At 46.5% G+C, this 16,643-nt stretch overlaps 1 protein-coding gene and 1 long non-coding RNA gene across 9 annotated transcripts in view; both read left to right on the top strand.

Moving 5' to 3' along the window:
* Positions 1–135: 135 nt before the first annotated feature.
* RPLP1 (ribosomal protein lateral stalk subunit P1) lies at positions 136–2,307 on the top strand. Its single transcript, XM_006071026.4, has 4 exons — positions 136–348; positions 1,060–1,134; positions 1,881–1,998; positions 2,189–2,307. Exons 1-4 carry the CDS (start codon positions 277–279, stop codon positions 2,266–2,268), a joined length of 345 nt encoding a protein of 114 aa, XP_006071088.1. The 5' UTR covers positions 136–276; the 3' UTR covers positions 2,269–2,307.
* An 11,592-nt stretch (positions 2,308–13,899) lies between these two features.
* The window catches only part of LOC112587915, a 236,414-nt gene continuing 233,670 nt past the window's right edge, over positions 13,900–16,643 (top strand). For all 8 annotated transcript variants that reach the window (XR_003112436.3, XR_003112437.3, XR_006542978.2 and 5 more), the window contains exon 1: positions 13,900–14,099. This is a non-coding gene — a long non-coding RNA (uncharacterized LOC112587915). The remainder of the gene's footprint in view (positions 14,100–16,643) is intronic.

Below are 16,643 nucleotides of genomic sequence, written 5' to 3'. Positions count from 1 at the left end.
GCTACTTACAGGTTTGCGCAGGCGTCATCAGCGGGAAGTCGCGGTATTACCTATCCCCGCCCCTTCCGGCCCCGCCTCTTCCTGAAATCCCGGGAGCCGATTGGTTCGCGTGACCGGTATAAGAAGCTGCGCGCAGGCGCGCAGTTCTCTTTCCTCCGCTGCCGCTAAGGTGCTCGGTTCTTCCGAGGGAGCTAAGGCCGTTTTGGGGTGAGGCCCTCACTTCATCCGGCGACTAGCACCGCGCCCGGCAGCCCCCACCTAGCACTCGCTCGCACCATGGCCTCCGTCTCCGAGCTCGCTTGTATCTACTCTGCCCTCATTCTGCACGACGATGAGGTGACGGTCACGGTGAGTGCGGGCCTGGGCCGGCGGCGTGGCGGCCTCTGTGGGCGGCCGGTTCCCCACCCTCGCAGGCGTTAGGGGCAGGCCCTTCCGGCGGGAGTGGCGGCCATCGACACCGGGCGGAGGGGCGGACAGGCGGGACGGACACCCATCGGATGGGCCCATGTGCGGGCTGTCTGGGGCATCGGCCATGTGCCCGCCCTAGAGTGAGTGAGCTTCACTTACAGCGGAGCGCGCCGACTTTGAGAACTTTTTTATTTAGAGAAACGTGTGCAACCCGTGGGCAGCCTCATGCGCAGCTATAACGTGTCCCACACTATATCTCTTTTGGGTGTGATTTCCTTGGTCCTCTGAGTAGGCCTTGTGGGGCCTGGCTTTGTGGTGTGGAGGGGAACACTGCGCTCTGCTCCACCTCTGGCCTTGCCTCACAGCTTAAAATAGCAATGTAACTTGGGCAGGACCCAGCCTGTGAAATGGCAGCGATGAACTCGAGGCCTTGCCAAGTACCTGGCACGCGGGAGCAGAAGCATTTCTTTTGCCTTAAAAGTGGAAGAAACAGTCGTCTTAGATTAGTATACATGCAATGTCAATCGAGTACTCGGATTGGTAAACGGTACTTTTGTACCCCGGTTATCAGTTATTTGCTTTCAATTTGCAGTATTTTGAAGACATTTACGAAAGTGCCGTCTGATGGGGTGCCCGTTTTATTTGTTTTAGGAGGATAAGATCAATGCCCTCATTAAAGCAGCCGGTGTAAATGTTGAGCCTTTCTGGCCAGGTTTGTTTGCAAAGGTAAGGTGATTGTGAAAAGGTGATTTGTTTGGAGAAGCAAATTTTGGAAGACCTACTGATTTATTAAATCAGGTGCTTGTGCTAACCTCCAAAAGTGCTGGAAGGCCCCATGTTTGACTGGACTTGTCCAAATAGAAGGAGTATTTCCTCATATTTCCATCTCTAGGAGCTAATTATGGTTTTGTTCTGTGGTGTCTTTTTCTCATGGTCTCATAGCCTGCTTTCTCTTTCCTTCTGTTCTAAAATCATGAGGAAAATATATTAGCAGGTCATTCTTTCATTATATAAAAGGGTCATCCAAGATATACTATCCATGCTGTTCCAAGTAAATCCTGCCAGCATGATGGTGACATTTTATTGATCGCTTATTCTGTATCAGAATATAAAAGACCAATGGAATTTAGCAGTGGCCACCTTCCACAGTGTAGGTTACTTAATCTCTGGCAAGTGAAACTAATAGCCTCTATTCACCTCCTGTTCTTCAATCTTTTTTTTTTTTTTTTTTCTGTTCTTCAATCTTAAGATCGGAAACACTGTACCCTGTTCTCTGTTAGTGATCTCTAAAACACTGATCTCTGTTAGTGAATTCCCTTGGGAAAATTACATAGAATTACATAGCAGTCTAAAAAAATAGAATTCATTGTTAAGAGGAGACATGAACTGTACTTGTAAGTTAAGCCAGCATTTCGGTGCTATAACAGAAGGCCAGAACTAAGCATTTACCGGAATATGCACATGTGTTGCAGGCTTTGGCCAATGTCAACATCGGGAGCCTCATCTGCAATGTGGGGGCTGGTGGACCTGCCCCAGCGGCCGGTGCCGCACCAGCAGGAGGTCCTGCCCCATCCACTGCTGCTGCCCCAGGTAGGAAACCTGGTATTGGAGGGAGGAGGGTGGAGATTAAAGGTGCTAGGGGCAAAATTGCATTTGCTAAGAGTAGATGTGTAGAAATCTTAAGAGGCATCATCTGATGAGGGAAAGCTAGGATATTTTTGACTATGAGCTCTTTGGAGTTTTAGTGAGGTAACTGACTTGTTTTTTGCTTTGTTTTTAGCTGAGGAGAAGAAAGTAGAAGCAAAGAAAGAAGAATCTGAAGAGTCTGATGATGACATGGGCTTTGGTCTTTTTGACTAAACCTCTTTAGTAACACATTCAATAAAAAGCTGAGCTGTTTGCTGCTGTTGGTCTTAACTGATAGTTCTGGGGGGTGTGTTGTGTGAAAATGAACTTTGGCTTTCAGTGTTTTCTGCCATGACAGGAGCTGCGTGCAACATTGAGAACTGCATAGGGAGGCTGGAGGAGAAAGGTTCAGAGCAGACACCTTGTCCAGATTACTCACATGACTTCATGATTACAGGATTTGTTCTCTAGACTGAATAAGGGTCACTGTTGGGCATGGGGGTGTGTGATCCAGATTTCAGATATTTGAAAGATGAAGTAGCTCTGGGGAGAGGTGACTGAACAATGGTATGAAGGGTAAATTGGTTCACTTTTCAAAATGCCAGGGCCATCCTAGAACTTGGATTCATGTAAAATGTATATTCAGAGCATCTGTTAGGTGCTAGGCACTTGGGACATCTGTGCATTTGATAGGGAAATGAGGTTGAGGTAGGGCCCATGGCCCTAAACATCTTCACTGCAGTGTATAGGACCACTTTGTATACATTACTGTGTCCAAGTCTCAATGGTCCATTGAAGAGTAGGATATGACTTTTGATTGAACAACAACATTCAAACAAAATAAGTGGCCCCAGACTGTCATTGGAAACCACAGATGAGGGCTGTAAGGTGTAAATAATTTAGGACCTTGAGGCAAGTAGGGTACAATGAGAAAAATGACGAAAATGTCATTCAAATTTTGGAGATGTACAAAATGCATAACGGCTAACCTAAAAGGCCAGCATTGTGCTAAGTAATTAGCACAGTAAGTTCATGGATTAAAACCACAAAATGACTCAGTTGTGTCCAACTCGGATTCTCCAGGCCAAAATACTGGAGTGGGTAGCCTTTCCCTTCTTCAGGGGATCTTCCCAACCCAGGAATCAAACTGGGAATCAAATCATTGCAGGCTGATTCTTTACCAACTGAGCTATCAGGGAAGCAGTGACTCCAAAGCCTACTTTAACTGCATTGTTCCCCATGGTCCTGCCCCTGCTGCTCCTGCCTCTGCTTTCTCATGTAGTGAAGGAAGTAGTACATTTAAAATGTCTTTTGGCTTGTGCTGCCTTTGCCCAGGCTTTAATTGCTGCAAGCAGGGATGGGGACTCCATTGTGTGCTGGCTTCTTGCGGTGGCTGCTTTTGTGGAGCACAGGCTTTTAAGTGTGTGTACTTAGTTGATGGGAGATGTGTGGAATCTTCCCAGGCCAGGGATCAAACCTGTGTCCCCTGCACTGGCAGGCAGATTCTTAACCACTGGACCACCTGGGAAGTCCCCAAAGAAATCTTAATATAGTAAAAATCTATTAATAGTAAAGCTAAAAAAGGTTTTCCCAAAGAATGTCCTGATAATCAAATTAGGAGGCCATAGCAGTTTTATTCATTTGAATAAGTTCCCACCCACCTTCCAGTTCCCTGAGCCTTGACTTCCTTTGCAAAGTGAGAATCACCTACTTCATATTGGAGAATGAACCAAGTACCACTTGCTGGCACATGCATGTTACTTCCGTTCTGCATAAGGTATAAAGAACACAGCTGGCTTCCCAGGTTTCCTGAATCCCAGGCAAGCCTTGTGTTCCCCAAGTCCCTTTCCTGCTGATCTTGCTGGATCCTGCAGCAGCTTTGGTGTCTCAGCTAATGTCACACATCATACTTGTTCACCAAGCATACTTGTTTGTTTAAACAGTTGCATTGTTAAAATTCTATTCACTTCTGTGGCCACTGAAAGTGTAGGTCCATGGACAGTTCGCTCACCCCTTTAATGCTGCATTAGCAGGAAGCCAGTAGAAAAAGCAAGAGAGTTCCAGAAAAATGTCTACTTCTGCTTTATTGACTATGCCAAAGCCTTTGACTGTGTGGATCACAACAAACTGGAAAATCCTTAGAGATCATAATACCAGACCACCCTACCTGCCTCTTGAGAAACCTGTAAGTAGGTCAAGAAGTGACAGAACCGAACATGGAACAATGGATTGGTTCCAAATTGGGAAAGGAGTATGTTTAAGCTGTATATTGTCACCCTGCTTGTTTAACTTATATGCAGAGTACATCATGAGAAACGCTGGGCTGGGGGAAGCACAAGCTGGAATCAAGATTCCTGGGAGACATATTAATAACCTCAGATATGCAGATGACACCACCCTTATGGCAGAAAGTGAAGAAGAACTAAAGAGCCTCTTGATGAAAGTGAAAGAGGAAAGTGAAAAAGCTGGCTTAAAACTCAACATTCAATAAACTAAGAGCATGGCATCCTGTCCCATCACTTCATGGCAAATAGATGGGGAAACAATGGAAACAGTGACAGACTATTTTCTTGGGCTCCCAAATCACTGCAGATGGTGACTGCAGCCATGAAATTAAAAGGCACTTGTTCCTTGGAGGAAAAGCCATGACCAACCTAGACAGCATATTGAAAAGCAGAGACGTTACTTTGCTGACAAAGGTCCGTTTAGTCAAAGCTATGGTTTTCCCAGTAGTCATGTATGGATGTGAGAGTTGGACCATAAAGAAAGCTGAGTGCAGAAAAATTGATGCTTTTGAACTGTGGTGTTGGAGATGACAGAGGATGGGTTGGCTGGATGGCATCACCAATAATGGACATGAGTTTGAGCGAGCTCTAGGAGTTGGTGATGGACAGGGGGGCCTGTTGTGCTGCAGTCCATGGGGTGAAAAAGAGTCGGATATGACTGAGCTACTGAACTGAACTGAACTGTTCGGTCTGGACTGCAGCATGCCAGGCCTCCCTGTCCATCACCAACTCCCAGAGCTTGCTCAAACTCATGTCCGTTGAGTTGGTGATGCCATCCAGACATCTCATCCTCTGTCGTCCCCTTCTCCTGCCTTCAATCTTTTCCAGCATCAGGGTCTCTTCTGATGAGTCAGTTCTTCCAATCAGGTGGCCAAGGTATTGGAGTTTCAGCTTCAGCATCAGTCCTTCTAATGAATATTTAGGACTGATTTCCTTCAGGATTGACAGGTTTGATCTCGCAGGCCAAGGGACTCAAGAGTTTTCTCCAACACCACAGTTCAAAAGCATCAATTCTTTGGCGCTCAGCTTTCTTTATGGTCCAGCTCTCACATCTGTATATGACTACAGGAAAAACCATAGCTTTGACTAGATGGACCTTGGTTGGCAAAGTAATGTCTCTGCTTTTTAATATGCTGTCTAGGTTTGTCATAGCTTTTCTTCCAAGGAGCAATATGGCTCTAATTCTCATGTTTAGAAGAATTTTAGGAACGAACGTGGTCATTGACAAACCATCTAAGAAAACAAACAAAAAAATCCATGTTTTCACTGAATGTGTTGCACAATGGGATAGGTTTAAAAAAAAGTCTAAAGGTCCTTCCTGTCAGCTGTTAATAATGTTTTGTTGTTGGTGGTGGTCTTCTCAACAAAAATTGATGAGGAAAGGATTCATGTGTAAAATGTGAGGTTTTAAAACCACCTTTTGGGAAGGAGAAAAGGAATTGAAAGAATTCAAAATATACAACAAAACAACTTGGTATATTACTCTAAATTTAAATATTATGTATCAAATCCTTTCTTCCTCATAATTTGAAGGAGTATATACAGTAAAATTCTGAGGTAGCATTGTGACCAGGTGATTGCTGATTTGGTTGCTTAGGACTTTATAAATAATTCACACATTCTCCCATTCTGAACTTTGCATGTCAGAAGAAAATTAGCCTTGCTTATGATACTTACAAGGATCTATACATATGAAAAATTGGACTTCCCTGGTGGCTCAGACGGTAAAGCGTCTGTCTACAATGCGGGAGACCTGGGTTTGAGCCCTGGGTTGGGAAGATCCCCTGGAGAAAGAAATGGCAATCCACTCCAGTACTATTGCCTGGAAAATCCCATGGACAGAGGAGCCTGGTAGGCTACAGTCTAAGGGGTTGCAAAGAGTCAGACACGACTGAGTGACTTCACTTTAACTTTCATATATCAAGAACCAGTTCCTGGGAGAGTTTGCATGCCTGGTCAAGTTCACACAGCTAATACAGGGCCTGCCACCTCATTTGTCTCAAATCAGCTGTTCTACCAGACCTGGTGTCCCTTCCACACGTGTGCTTTTGCAAGGTACAGCAATCAACTTGATTTTTTTCTCTGTCAGTTTACAAGCCACTTCTCTCTCATTTCCTTATTTTTGCAATCAAGCCTGGACACATAAGCTTGAGCTGGGAGCTGTTTTTAAGAGAAGATTGATGTTTTTAGTTCTGAAATAGCCAGAAGATGCCCCCCAAAGTCAGAACCTGTACAGACACCACAGAGAATGCTTCATGGAACTTGGGCTGTTACCAGATTCAACAATCTTCTGGAATATTACTGTGTTCCAGTAGTATGTATGTGAGATGTATGGATGTGAGAGTTGGACCATAAAAAAAGCTGAGCACCAAAGAATTGATGCTTTTGAACTGTGGTGTTGGAGAAGACTCTTGAGAGTCCCTTGGACTGCAAGGAGATCCAACCAGTCCATCCTAAAGGAGATCAGTCCTGAATATTCATTGGAAGAACTGATGTTGAAGCTGAAACTTCAATGCTTTGGCCACCTGATTGGAAGAACTGACTCATTGGAAGAGACCCTGATGCTGGGAACGATTGAAGGCAGGAAGAGAAGAGGACGACAGAGGATGAGATGGTTGGATGGCATCACCGACTCAATGGACATGAGTTTGAGTAAACTCGGCGAGTTGATGAACAGGGAGGCCTGGCGTGCTGCAGTCCATGGGGTTGCAGAGTTGGACACGACTGAGTGAACTGAACTGAAGCTTCCTTCTGGACATAGTGACCCGTCACCTCCCCTGTCACATCATGTCCACAGGCTCAGGGGCCATCCCATGGTTGTACAGGATTGCTCAAATAGTTATGGGCTTCCAGAAAATCAAGTTCTACTCAGTTTAGCTTACTGAAACTTCTACTCCTTTTACTTGTATACTTTGAGGGTTATTATGATGTCCAATTAAGGTAAAAAATATGTTTTTCACCTTCCAGATCTTTGTACTTGCTGTGTCCCCCATCTCCCTGGGCCATCCACTGCCTACCCCAGTTAATTCTACTCCTTCCAGACTCAGGAAGCCCACCCTAGGCTATATTAAATCCCTGCTCTAAGTTGCCTGTATACCAGGGAGTAAAAAGTAAATGTGTTGTGCATTTATGACTTCAATATCTTCTTACCTCCACATAGTGAGTTCCAGGATCAGGCTGTCTGTGTTGCTCACCAGCACCCCCAGTACTTATCACGCCGCCTGGCTCATTGTTGGCATTTACTATTTATCACAGCCCAGCTCTCTCCTTTCACATGGAAGGAAATCAGGGCCCAGGCAGGAGGAGGACCTTGCTCAGCAGCAGTGCCTGGAACTGGAACCCGTCTCTGGATCCGTGAATGCCCTTTCCACTGCAGCAGGCCTACTCCCTACCACCAACCTCATTCAGTCAATTCTCACTCAGTGCTCACCTTCCAGGTTGCCACGTACAGGTGTGGATGCTCACGTCCTGAGGTGGGAACCCAGGGACCCAGATGATGCTAACGCCAGGTCGCCGGGTCTGGCTTTACACATTCCTTACCTGCAGGACCCGGTTTCTCCGACTCAAGCGGGAGCATCTCGTCATTCCCCCAGGTGATGCCCGGCCAGCCCATATTGACGAACGTGGAATTCTCAGTAGGTAGGACAGCGGAAGCAAAGCGTGGCGCCGGGCAGCCCTCAAACTTCCTTCTGAACACGGTGACCTGTCACTTCCCCCGTCGCGTTCACATCGCCTAGGATGAAGGAGAATATTCAGGAAAGCTTGCTGACTGAGACCAGGCGGCCGGGTGAAGTGTTCTCAGCCCACTTCAGCCTTATATTCCGTAGAAATCCCTTTCCCTCATCTGGAACCGACGCTGGGCTTGGAACACCCGCGCTCAGGGTCTTGTACTTCGCCTCTTGCCAATCAACCTTCCCGCTGGGAGGAAGGGGCGGGACGGGAGGCGGGGGTAGAAGCCGCTTGTGGCCCAGGCAAGCCGAACTCCTCAACTGCACTGGGACCTATTGACCGCTAGGGGCGCGCATGCTTCCTCTGGGCTTTTCTGATCTGTCTGAAAGTCGCTCAGTCGTGTCGGACTCTGCGACCCCATGGACTATACAGTCCGTGGAATTCTCCAGGCCAGAATACTGAAGTGGATAGACTTTCCCTTCTCCAGGGGATCTTCCCAATCCAGGGATCGAACCCAGGTCTTCCGGATCGCAGGCGGATTCTTAACCAGCTGAGCCACAAGGGACCCATGGCCATTAGCATCAATTCCACGAACAATTTTTAAAGTCTGGATTGAGGACAGTATCGCTGTAGCGGGCGCTGGTTACTGGATCGAGGCAAGTAATCTGTTGTGAAACAGGCGATTCCTACACTTTGTCATCAACCAACAGGAATGGGATGGGGCATATTTGTAAACTGGGAATAATGAGCCTGTTCCTGCCACAAGGCTGTATTTTTGAGGGGTTGGGAGCAATAATAGATATTGACGTTTGGGTATTACTAGTTAACATAATGGAGTTAGTTCCCGGTTCTGTTATTTTGGGGGAAGTGGATCCTGACTGTTCCCAGCACCTTGGTTTCCAGAGGAACGGAAACCAAGGAAAACCAAGGAAAATGGTTTCCATTTTTTGCCCAGAGAAGGAAGCGAGCTTTGCTCCACTTTTGGCTGCTTATCATTCGCTGAGTCATCTGGGAAGCTGTTAAAACGACCCAAAACAAAAAACCTGAATAAAAGAAACAACTAAACAGGTTCCCGAGTAGGGTTGGGAACTCCTGGATTGGGGCAAACCCAGCTCCTACGCAGGGCCTGCCATGAAAACGGTTGGTAATAAGTCTTGTTTAAAGGAGTGACTGTACATCTGAAACTAACACATTGTAAATCAATATAAAGTAAAAATTAAATTAATAAAAAGAATGACAATTAATAACTATCTTCAGACACTGAAGGAAGATTTAACAATATAAACCATGTTGTCAGCACTTGGAAAACGGACTGTTGCTGTAAGTGAAAATGACTACAACTTTTTAAGGAGTGTAATTGGGTTCTCTCTCACAGAGTTAATAAGTGTCCTTACCTTCCACTCAGGAATTTCACTTACAGGAATCCATCCAAAAACATATGTACAGTCTCACTGGAGCATTATTTGCAAGAGGAGGCTTTTTTTAAGGGAACGAGAGGAGGCTTTTATGTAGCCATTAACAGGAGAGCTGCTATTGAAAGATATCTATGATACCTGAAGTGAAAAAAGGCAAGTTGCAGAGTGTTATACATAATATGACCCTAAAATTTCATATGCATATGTTTATGTGTGTAAAGAAAATTTCTGGAAAGATTCAAAAGTAACTGGAGTGATTACCTCTGAGAGGATAGATTGGATGGGGCAGGAGAGAGATTTTTTTCCATTTCAATTTATCCTTTTCCATATTGCTTGCATTTAAAAAAACCATGAGCATTTAAATATGCCTTTTAAAAAAGAGCTTTACTTTTAATAGCTCTTACTTTTACTTGCTTTTACTTTTAATAGCTCTTTTCACTTTCATGCACTGGAGAAGGAAATGGCAACCCACTCCAGTGTTCTTGCCTGGAGAATCCCAGTAAAGGCAGAGCCTGGTAGGCTGCCGTCTATGGGGTCGCACAGAGTCGGACACGACTGAGGTGACTTAGCAGCAGCAGCAGCAAGTCTGGTTTAGTAATGGTAATGTGGTCGATGGTGCTAGTGAGTGGCTTAAGGCAACTAATCTGTTGTGAAACCTCTATGTCAGGATCGTCCAGCACTTTTCATTAGCCAGCAGGTTAGGATGTATTTGTAAATGGGAAATAATGACCCTGTTCTTGCTGTAGGGCTGGTTGAGGGCTAGGGAGCAACAGTGAATGCTATTACTAATTCTTCAAAAATTAAAGGGGCTTTAGTATGGAAGAGAAACTCACGTTATTCCAAAGAGCTCCAGAGGGAAGAACTGTGACTAATTTTGAGAGAGTTTTAGATCAAAATAAGGAAAAACTTTGCTGGGCATTTAGTCTGAGGCTGATATAAAGAAGACAACCGCTGTTTAGGGAATGAGTGTGGATTGATACCTCTTCCAGCCATGAGATCCCTTTGGTCTTTTAGGATACAAGCTTAAGTGCTCCGATGTCAGACTACTTGTGTTAACTCAAATCCCACTCTGCCTCTCAACAGTGCTGTGTGACCTTAGGTGAGTCGTCTAACCTCTCTGTGCCTCCGTTTCTTCATATGCTTGATGGGGTTGATGGTGATACCGACCTCATAGAGTTCTTGAGGGATTCAATGAGATGGCACATGTACAACACTTAGCACAGTTCCTGTTTTAAAAATATTAGCATTTCTTTGCTATCTCATATGATGGGCTGACACTTAAAAAATTAAAAAGAGCATCTGAGAAATAATTCCTCATATTGGAGCGGCTGTTTTAGTTTTACACCCTTTAAATATTTATAGAAACAGTCATATATTGGATTATCAGGATTAATGGGATTAGAAGATGGGTAGAATTGCATTCATGCTGGATGGCTTTGCTTACAAAGGCAATTTTGGAAGTTTTTTCTTCCAGATGCTTGCTCATTGCTGCTACCCTGTGGTCAATCATAGGAATAACTACACGGATAAGTTTGCCTCTTTGATAGGAGAGCTTGGGTGGGCTGGGGGTTATGAGGCAGGCAGGTAGGGGTGCGGGCTGTTGGCCCAGGGGGAGTGAGTCAGTCCACACATCTGAAAGGAAAGCATGTTTGTGTGCCCACCAGTGACCCAGTTAAGAGGAAACCACGCACATTTCATATGGTTTTGCCTCCTGTGTAATTTCCCTGGCACATTTGACTTTTCCTCTTAGTGTGCTTAAGTTCATTTCTTGTCTAAAAACAAGGAAGAACATTACTGAGCTGCTGCGCAAGCTGGTGTAGGCTTGGCTTTCCTCCAAGGTTCTTGGAAGAAACAGCCTTTTGAAAACAGCTTCTGCTTTTGCCATAAAACTTATGGAGGCTGTTGTGCTGTTACTGTCTCCCTGATAGGGTCTTGTGTGAAGAATTCTTTTAAGTTTAGGGCCAGGAGGAAGTTTGTGCCCTCCAGGGAATTGGTAGCCATGCCTCCTTTATAATAAAAGAGCCCTGTGACTTATCACACTCACTTCTGTGCCTGAGAAACCACACCAGGCTTGATGCCCAACCTCGGCCATTAAATTGACCTAAATGGATAATGGACTTGCTTCCTCATCCTCTTCTTGGTATTGATTAAAAAAATTTTGTGTGTGTCTGTGTGGCTCTTGTAATGACTTCACAGCATACTTTGATCTCTGTTCTCATACCCTTTCAAGAACAAGGAAAGGAGTCAAAAAATTAAACAAAAAGTGGAATGATTCAAATTGGTTGAGGTTTGTGTATGTGTGCGTGTGAAAAGTTATTTGAGACAATTTTAAGTCAGTGGTTGCACTTGGGTTTTGGAGACTGACAAGTTTATGGGTCAAAGATTTCATACCCCAATTTCTTTTTTTTCCACTTGGGAAAATGAGAAGCTCATGTAAACAAGGCTGTCAAGGAAGTTATGAGGTGTGGGCAAAGGACCAGAAGCTATTAAGGTTTGTTTCCTTAGCCACTGCCATTAAGGATAATATTGAGTCAGTGTTAATATTTGGAGACAGAAAGTTGGTCACCTATTTGGACCAAAAATATTTTCCCACTTCTGTCTTCATTAGGGCTTCACTTCCTTGAAGTTGTCTCTAAGTATAAAAATTGTCCTGGGAAGGTTAAGACATCAGCTCTTTGACATGTCAGAGCAAATGAGACGGAGAAGGCAATGGCACCCCACTCCAGTACTCTTGCCTGGAAAATCCCATGGACGGAGGAGCCTGGTGGGCTGCAGTCCATGGGGTCGCTAGGAGTCGGACACGACTGAGCGACTTCACTTTCACTTTTCACTTTCATGCATTGGAGAAGGAAATGGCAACCCACTCCAGTGTTCTTGCCTGGAGAATCCCAGGGATGGGGGACCCTGGTGGGCTGCCATCTATGGGGTTGCACAGAGTTGGACACGACTGAAGTGACTTAGCAGCAGCAGCAGCAGCAAATGAGATGGACTTCCAGATTCTCCTTTCTAAGGGTCCTTTCAGAGTCTGGGTTTTTGCCTCCTCACCAAGAGAACCGGCTCCGTGGGGGAGCAGAGGCTGTTGGGTAAGAGTGGTCTATTTCTGCTTCATCTGACTGTGTGATAATCGGTAAATCCCATGACCTCTCTGATCCTCCCACCCCATGCCCTTCCGGCATGAACAGCTTGCATGAATTGCTTGCAAAGACGCTTCTGCCTCACACGCGGCCAATCCCAGCTCCTTCCCAGGGCCCCACAGAGCAGCCTATGCCAGCAGAGTTGCCTTCCAGCCCTCGGGCGCACCTCAGCTCCTGGCTCTGTTTACTCTCAAGTAAAGCCTTCCTTTTGTTTACTCAGCAAAGATTCTTTTAAGACAGGCTAAGCACACGGTTTACTCTGCTAACAAGCCTTGCCATTTACTGTGAGGACCTGTGTTGACTTATTCTTGAGTCTCCGTTGACATTCACTGGGAAACGTTAATGCAAACACAGGAGACATCTTGGGAGCTCCAGGCCTGACAGAGTGCTCTGGAAAAGGCCATCCTTTCTGTGTTGGTTAAAACCATCTCGAGAGTTAAAAACAACAATCATGTACTGCACCACGACATTCTAATGATCTCCCTTTTAAAAAAAAAATATTATTTTTTTATTTTGGTTGCCTCAGGTCTTAGTCGAGGCATGTGGGATCTTAGTTGAGGTATATGGTGCATGGGCTCAGTATTTGCAGCACGTGGGCTTAGTTCCGAGGCATGTGGAATCTTATTCCCTGATTAGGGTTTGAACCTGCATCCCTGTCTTGGAAGGCAAATTCTTTACCACTGGACCACCAGGGAAGAACCCCGCCCCTTTTCATTGTTAGATTCAGTATCTGGACACTTCCGAAAGGAAATCAATCCTGAATATTCATTGGAAAGACTAATGCTAAAGCTGAAGCTCCAATACTTTGGCCACCTGAAGCGAAGAGCCGACTCATTGGAAAAGACCCTGATGCTGGGAAAGATGGAAGGCAAAAGGAAAAGGGGGCTACAGAAGATGAGATGGTTGGATGGCATCACCAACTCAATGGACATGAGTTTGAGCAAACTCTGGGAGACAATGAAGGGCAGGGAAGCCTGTCGTGCTGCAGTCCATGGGGTCTCAAAGAGTCAGACACGACTTAACGACTGAATTCAGGCTAAGGGGCTCTAGGAAGCTTGCCATGCTCATTCTCGATGGGACCATGTCTGTACCAGCCTCCTTCTGGGCACAGCTGCAAAGAACCTGAGCTGGGGGTTCAAGTACAGCTTGGTGTCTAGGTGGCCCTGTGATTCTGAGACAGTTGCTTCCTTTCTCTGGCTCTTGGTTTTCCCACCCATCGTTGAGGGGAAGTGGTTTCCTCTCTCATCTCCCCAGCTAGACAGGGCCCTGGGCCCAAGCATAGGTCCTAAGAGCGCTCAACAATGTTTGTTGAATAAACGAATGAATAAGACATGCCACCTGATCCCTCTTGCCTTGCTCTAGTGCCTGAATCGTCCCTGAAGACTGGCGTGGCCTTGAGTCATCGTCTGACAAGATCTGCTAACGGGGTCATTGCAGACAGCCACAAACCCCCAACGTCTGAGCCAGCCGGGGCTGCTGCCAAGGGGTTTCGCCTGCCTCCACCTCCCGCCTTCTCCGGCTCCCCATCCAAGCTGATGCTTGTAAAGGAAACATCTTTTCAGGTGAGGGGACTTTGTATTTGGTTTGTCTTTGTTGCCTGGAAACTGTTGACATCCCGAGACGTTCTGTTGCCTGCGCTGGCTCATGAAAAATTGATGACTTTTTTTCTCTGTCAACAAACTCGCAGCCTGTTCACCTTGACTGGGAAGGGGCAGGAAGCTCGCTCCCCGCTCCGCTCCGCAGCTGTTTGCTTTCTTTCGAGCTGTTGAGTTTGCTTTCCTTAGAGGCGGGGGTGGGGCCAGAGACAGTGGGGCCAGCTGAGTGTGGCTGTGTAGGCAGCTGCTGCTAAGGTGGAGAGGGCTGGCCTTGCTTCCCTCGAGTGCTCCTTCAGTTCCACCAAGTGCCTTTCCCAGCTGATCCAAAGCACCTTTCCCTTCCGAGGCATCCCCTGGGCATACCCTGCCCAGAGGCCTTCCCTGGCTTCTCCAGCCCTGGATCCTCCTTGCCCTCTGGGGTCAGCCTGCCAGGCACGACTACTGTCCATTTTCATTCCTCTCGGTCTGGTTTCTCTTCTTGGCAGTGGAATAGCCTTGCTGCCCATCTCCCCAGACCAGCAGCATGTTAGGTTTAGGAGGGATCTCAGAGAGCATTTGTGGAAGAGGAAGCTCAGAGTGGCAGGGTGATGTGACCATCTAGTTAGTTTTTGGCCTCGTGTACAGCATTCACTGGTGGTCTCCCCAACCAGTGAACGAACCCGTGTCCCCAGCACTGGAAGTGTTTTTCTTGTGCGTGTGTGCTCAGCCATGTCTGACTCCTTGTGACCCGAGGAGTCTTAACCACTGGACCACCATGGAAGTCCCAAAGAGTAAGGCCATTTTTTTTTTTCTTTTGGTTGCGCTGTGTGTCATAGACCATATAATTTTGGACTCAAACTCCCCTTTGCCCTACATCAGATTAAGACCCCCACCCCATGCCTCCCAGCTTGCCAGGGGAAGGATCTGTGTCCCCACTGGCCTCCTTGGCTCCGACAGCCTCAACTTTCCTGCAGATGGAGGGATCTGCTTTCTAAGCACTGTCTTTAGGGTCTTCCCCCGGGGATCCCTAAGGCCTAAGCTATCCCTCTGCTCCAGCTGCCCATCCAAGGATGCACCGTGAGTCAGCATCAGGACCCAAGTCTCAGCATGACAGAGTCCTTGCCTCTGCTGAGTCAGTGCCCCAGGGAATGGATTCCTTTATACCTGGCCATAGGACCTCAAGCAGACCTTTTTGCCCAGTGGCCATTTGGACCAGTGCCACTCAAAGTGTGGTCCCTGAACTCTGCTGCCTCACAGATTGTTGTTACTTGAAGACAGGAACCAGAGGTACTCACTGAGAACTTGAGAGGAAGCATTTAGAAACTTTTATAGCAATTTGACATTGCCACATCATTCAAGCAGCATTTTATTTTTAAAAAGTAATTTGTTTTTATTGAATTTTAATAAGAAGTATTGATCCACGACAGATTTAAAGTGGAAAGAAAATGACAGTTTGGTCCTTCTTCATAGATGTCTTAGGAAGCCCTGCAGCGGACCCCTTTTCCCCCCTGCCCTGGGGTGTTCCCCAAGGGCTGTGGTCTGGTGAAGTTCTCCTTTGGGGCAGGAGGGGGCGACAGAGACATAGATAATCCATCTTTCCCCAAGCAAGGCCGGTTCATTCCCCAAGTGACCTCCATTTGACTACTTCTGGATGCTGGGACGTGGGGAGAAAGGAAGTCTTTCTTCTTTCTCTTTGCCCCAGCTGAGAGAAGAGTTACCAGAAAGAACATCCAGTAGGGCTGGCCAGAGGGAAATGGCAGGAAAGTGTAAATCCAGGCCAGGGACTTTCTTCCTGGGGAAGATAGATGCAAACCGCTGGACTCTTCCCTTTGTGGCTTTGTTTTTCTAAGTCCTATTTTTTTTCTAACTTTTTCCTGCTTCATGTCTCTGCAGCTTTGCACAGACTCTGCACATTTCATAGTATATAAGGCATCACGCTACTGGAAGGCCCTGCAACAAGGCCATTACGAACCTTGAACCTGGAGCCAGGCTGTTTGAGTCAGGATGCTGGCTTCACGACTTGCCAGCTGTGTGACTTTGGACAACTTGCTTGACTGCTCTGAGCTCTCCTTATTCTACCTTATGTATTGCTGCGATAATCGAGTGAGGCATTGTGGGTGAAGGCCAGGTGACCAGTAAACATCAGCAGATGAGGAAACTGAGGCTTAGGAAGGAGATGCCTTGCCGTGTATTAGACTCTAGACTCCCCCAGCAGAGAGGCGGGCACTTTTGTCACCAGCTGGCAGATCTGGGAACTGACACGCAGTTTATACACATCTGTAGGACTATGAAGAGTTGGGTTGCTGACCTCCAGGGTCTAACACAATGTCCAGAGTTCTCTGCCTACTATGTAATAGGAAGATAGGAGTGTGGGGTTTTTTGGACCCCTTAGGTACAGACCTAAAAGCCCAGAAATTACATCAGACTTTTCTCTCTGATTTGTCCCAAACCTAAAGAACTTTCAAGAAGACAGTTCATGAGAGACTGGGGGTTCCTCTTTGGGGGAATCCCCAGGCTTCCTTGGTGGCTCAG

This window comes from Bubalus bubalis, chromosome 11, assembly GCF_019923935.1.
Source record: "Bubalus bubalis isolate 160015118507 breed Murrah chromosome 11, NDDB_SH_1, whole genome shotgun sequence".
In the NCBI taxonomy this organism is placed as follows: domain Eukaryota; kingdom Metazoa; phylum Chordata; class Mammalia; order Artiodactyla; family Bovidae; genus Bubalus; species Bubalus bubalis.
Note: the sequence above shows the minus strand (reverse complement) of the source record. Positions and strands in the feature narration are given on the sequence as shown.

Coding starts and splice junctions, on each gene's coding strand:
- RPLP1 (XM_006071026.4), top strand. CDS start 277: ATGGCCTCCGTCTCCGAGCTCGCTTGTATCTACTCTGCCCTCATTCTG. Junction 349..1,059: donor ACGATGAGGTGACGGTCACG/GTGAGTGCGGGC, acceptor TATTTGTTTTAG/GAGGATAAGATCAATGCCCT. Junction 1,999..2,188: donor ATCCACTGCTGCTGCCCCAG/GTAGGAAACCTG, acceptor CTTTGTTTTTAG/CTGAGGAGAAGAAAGTAGAA.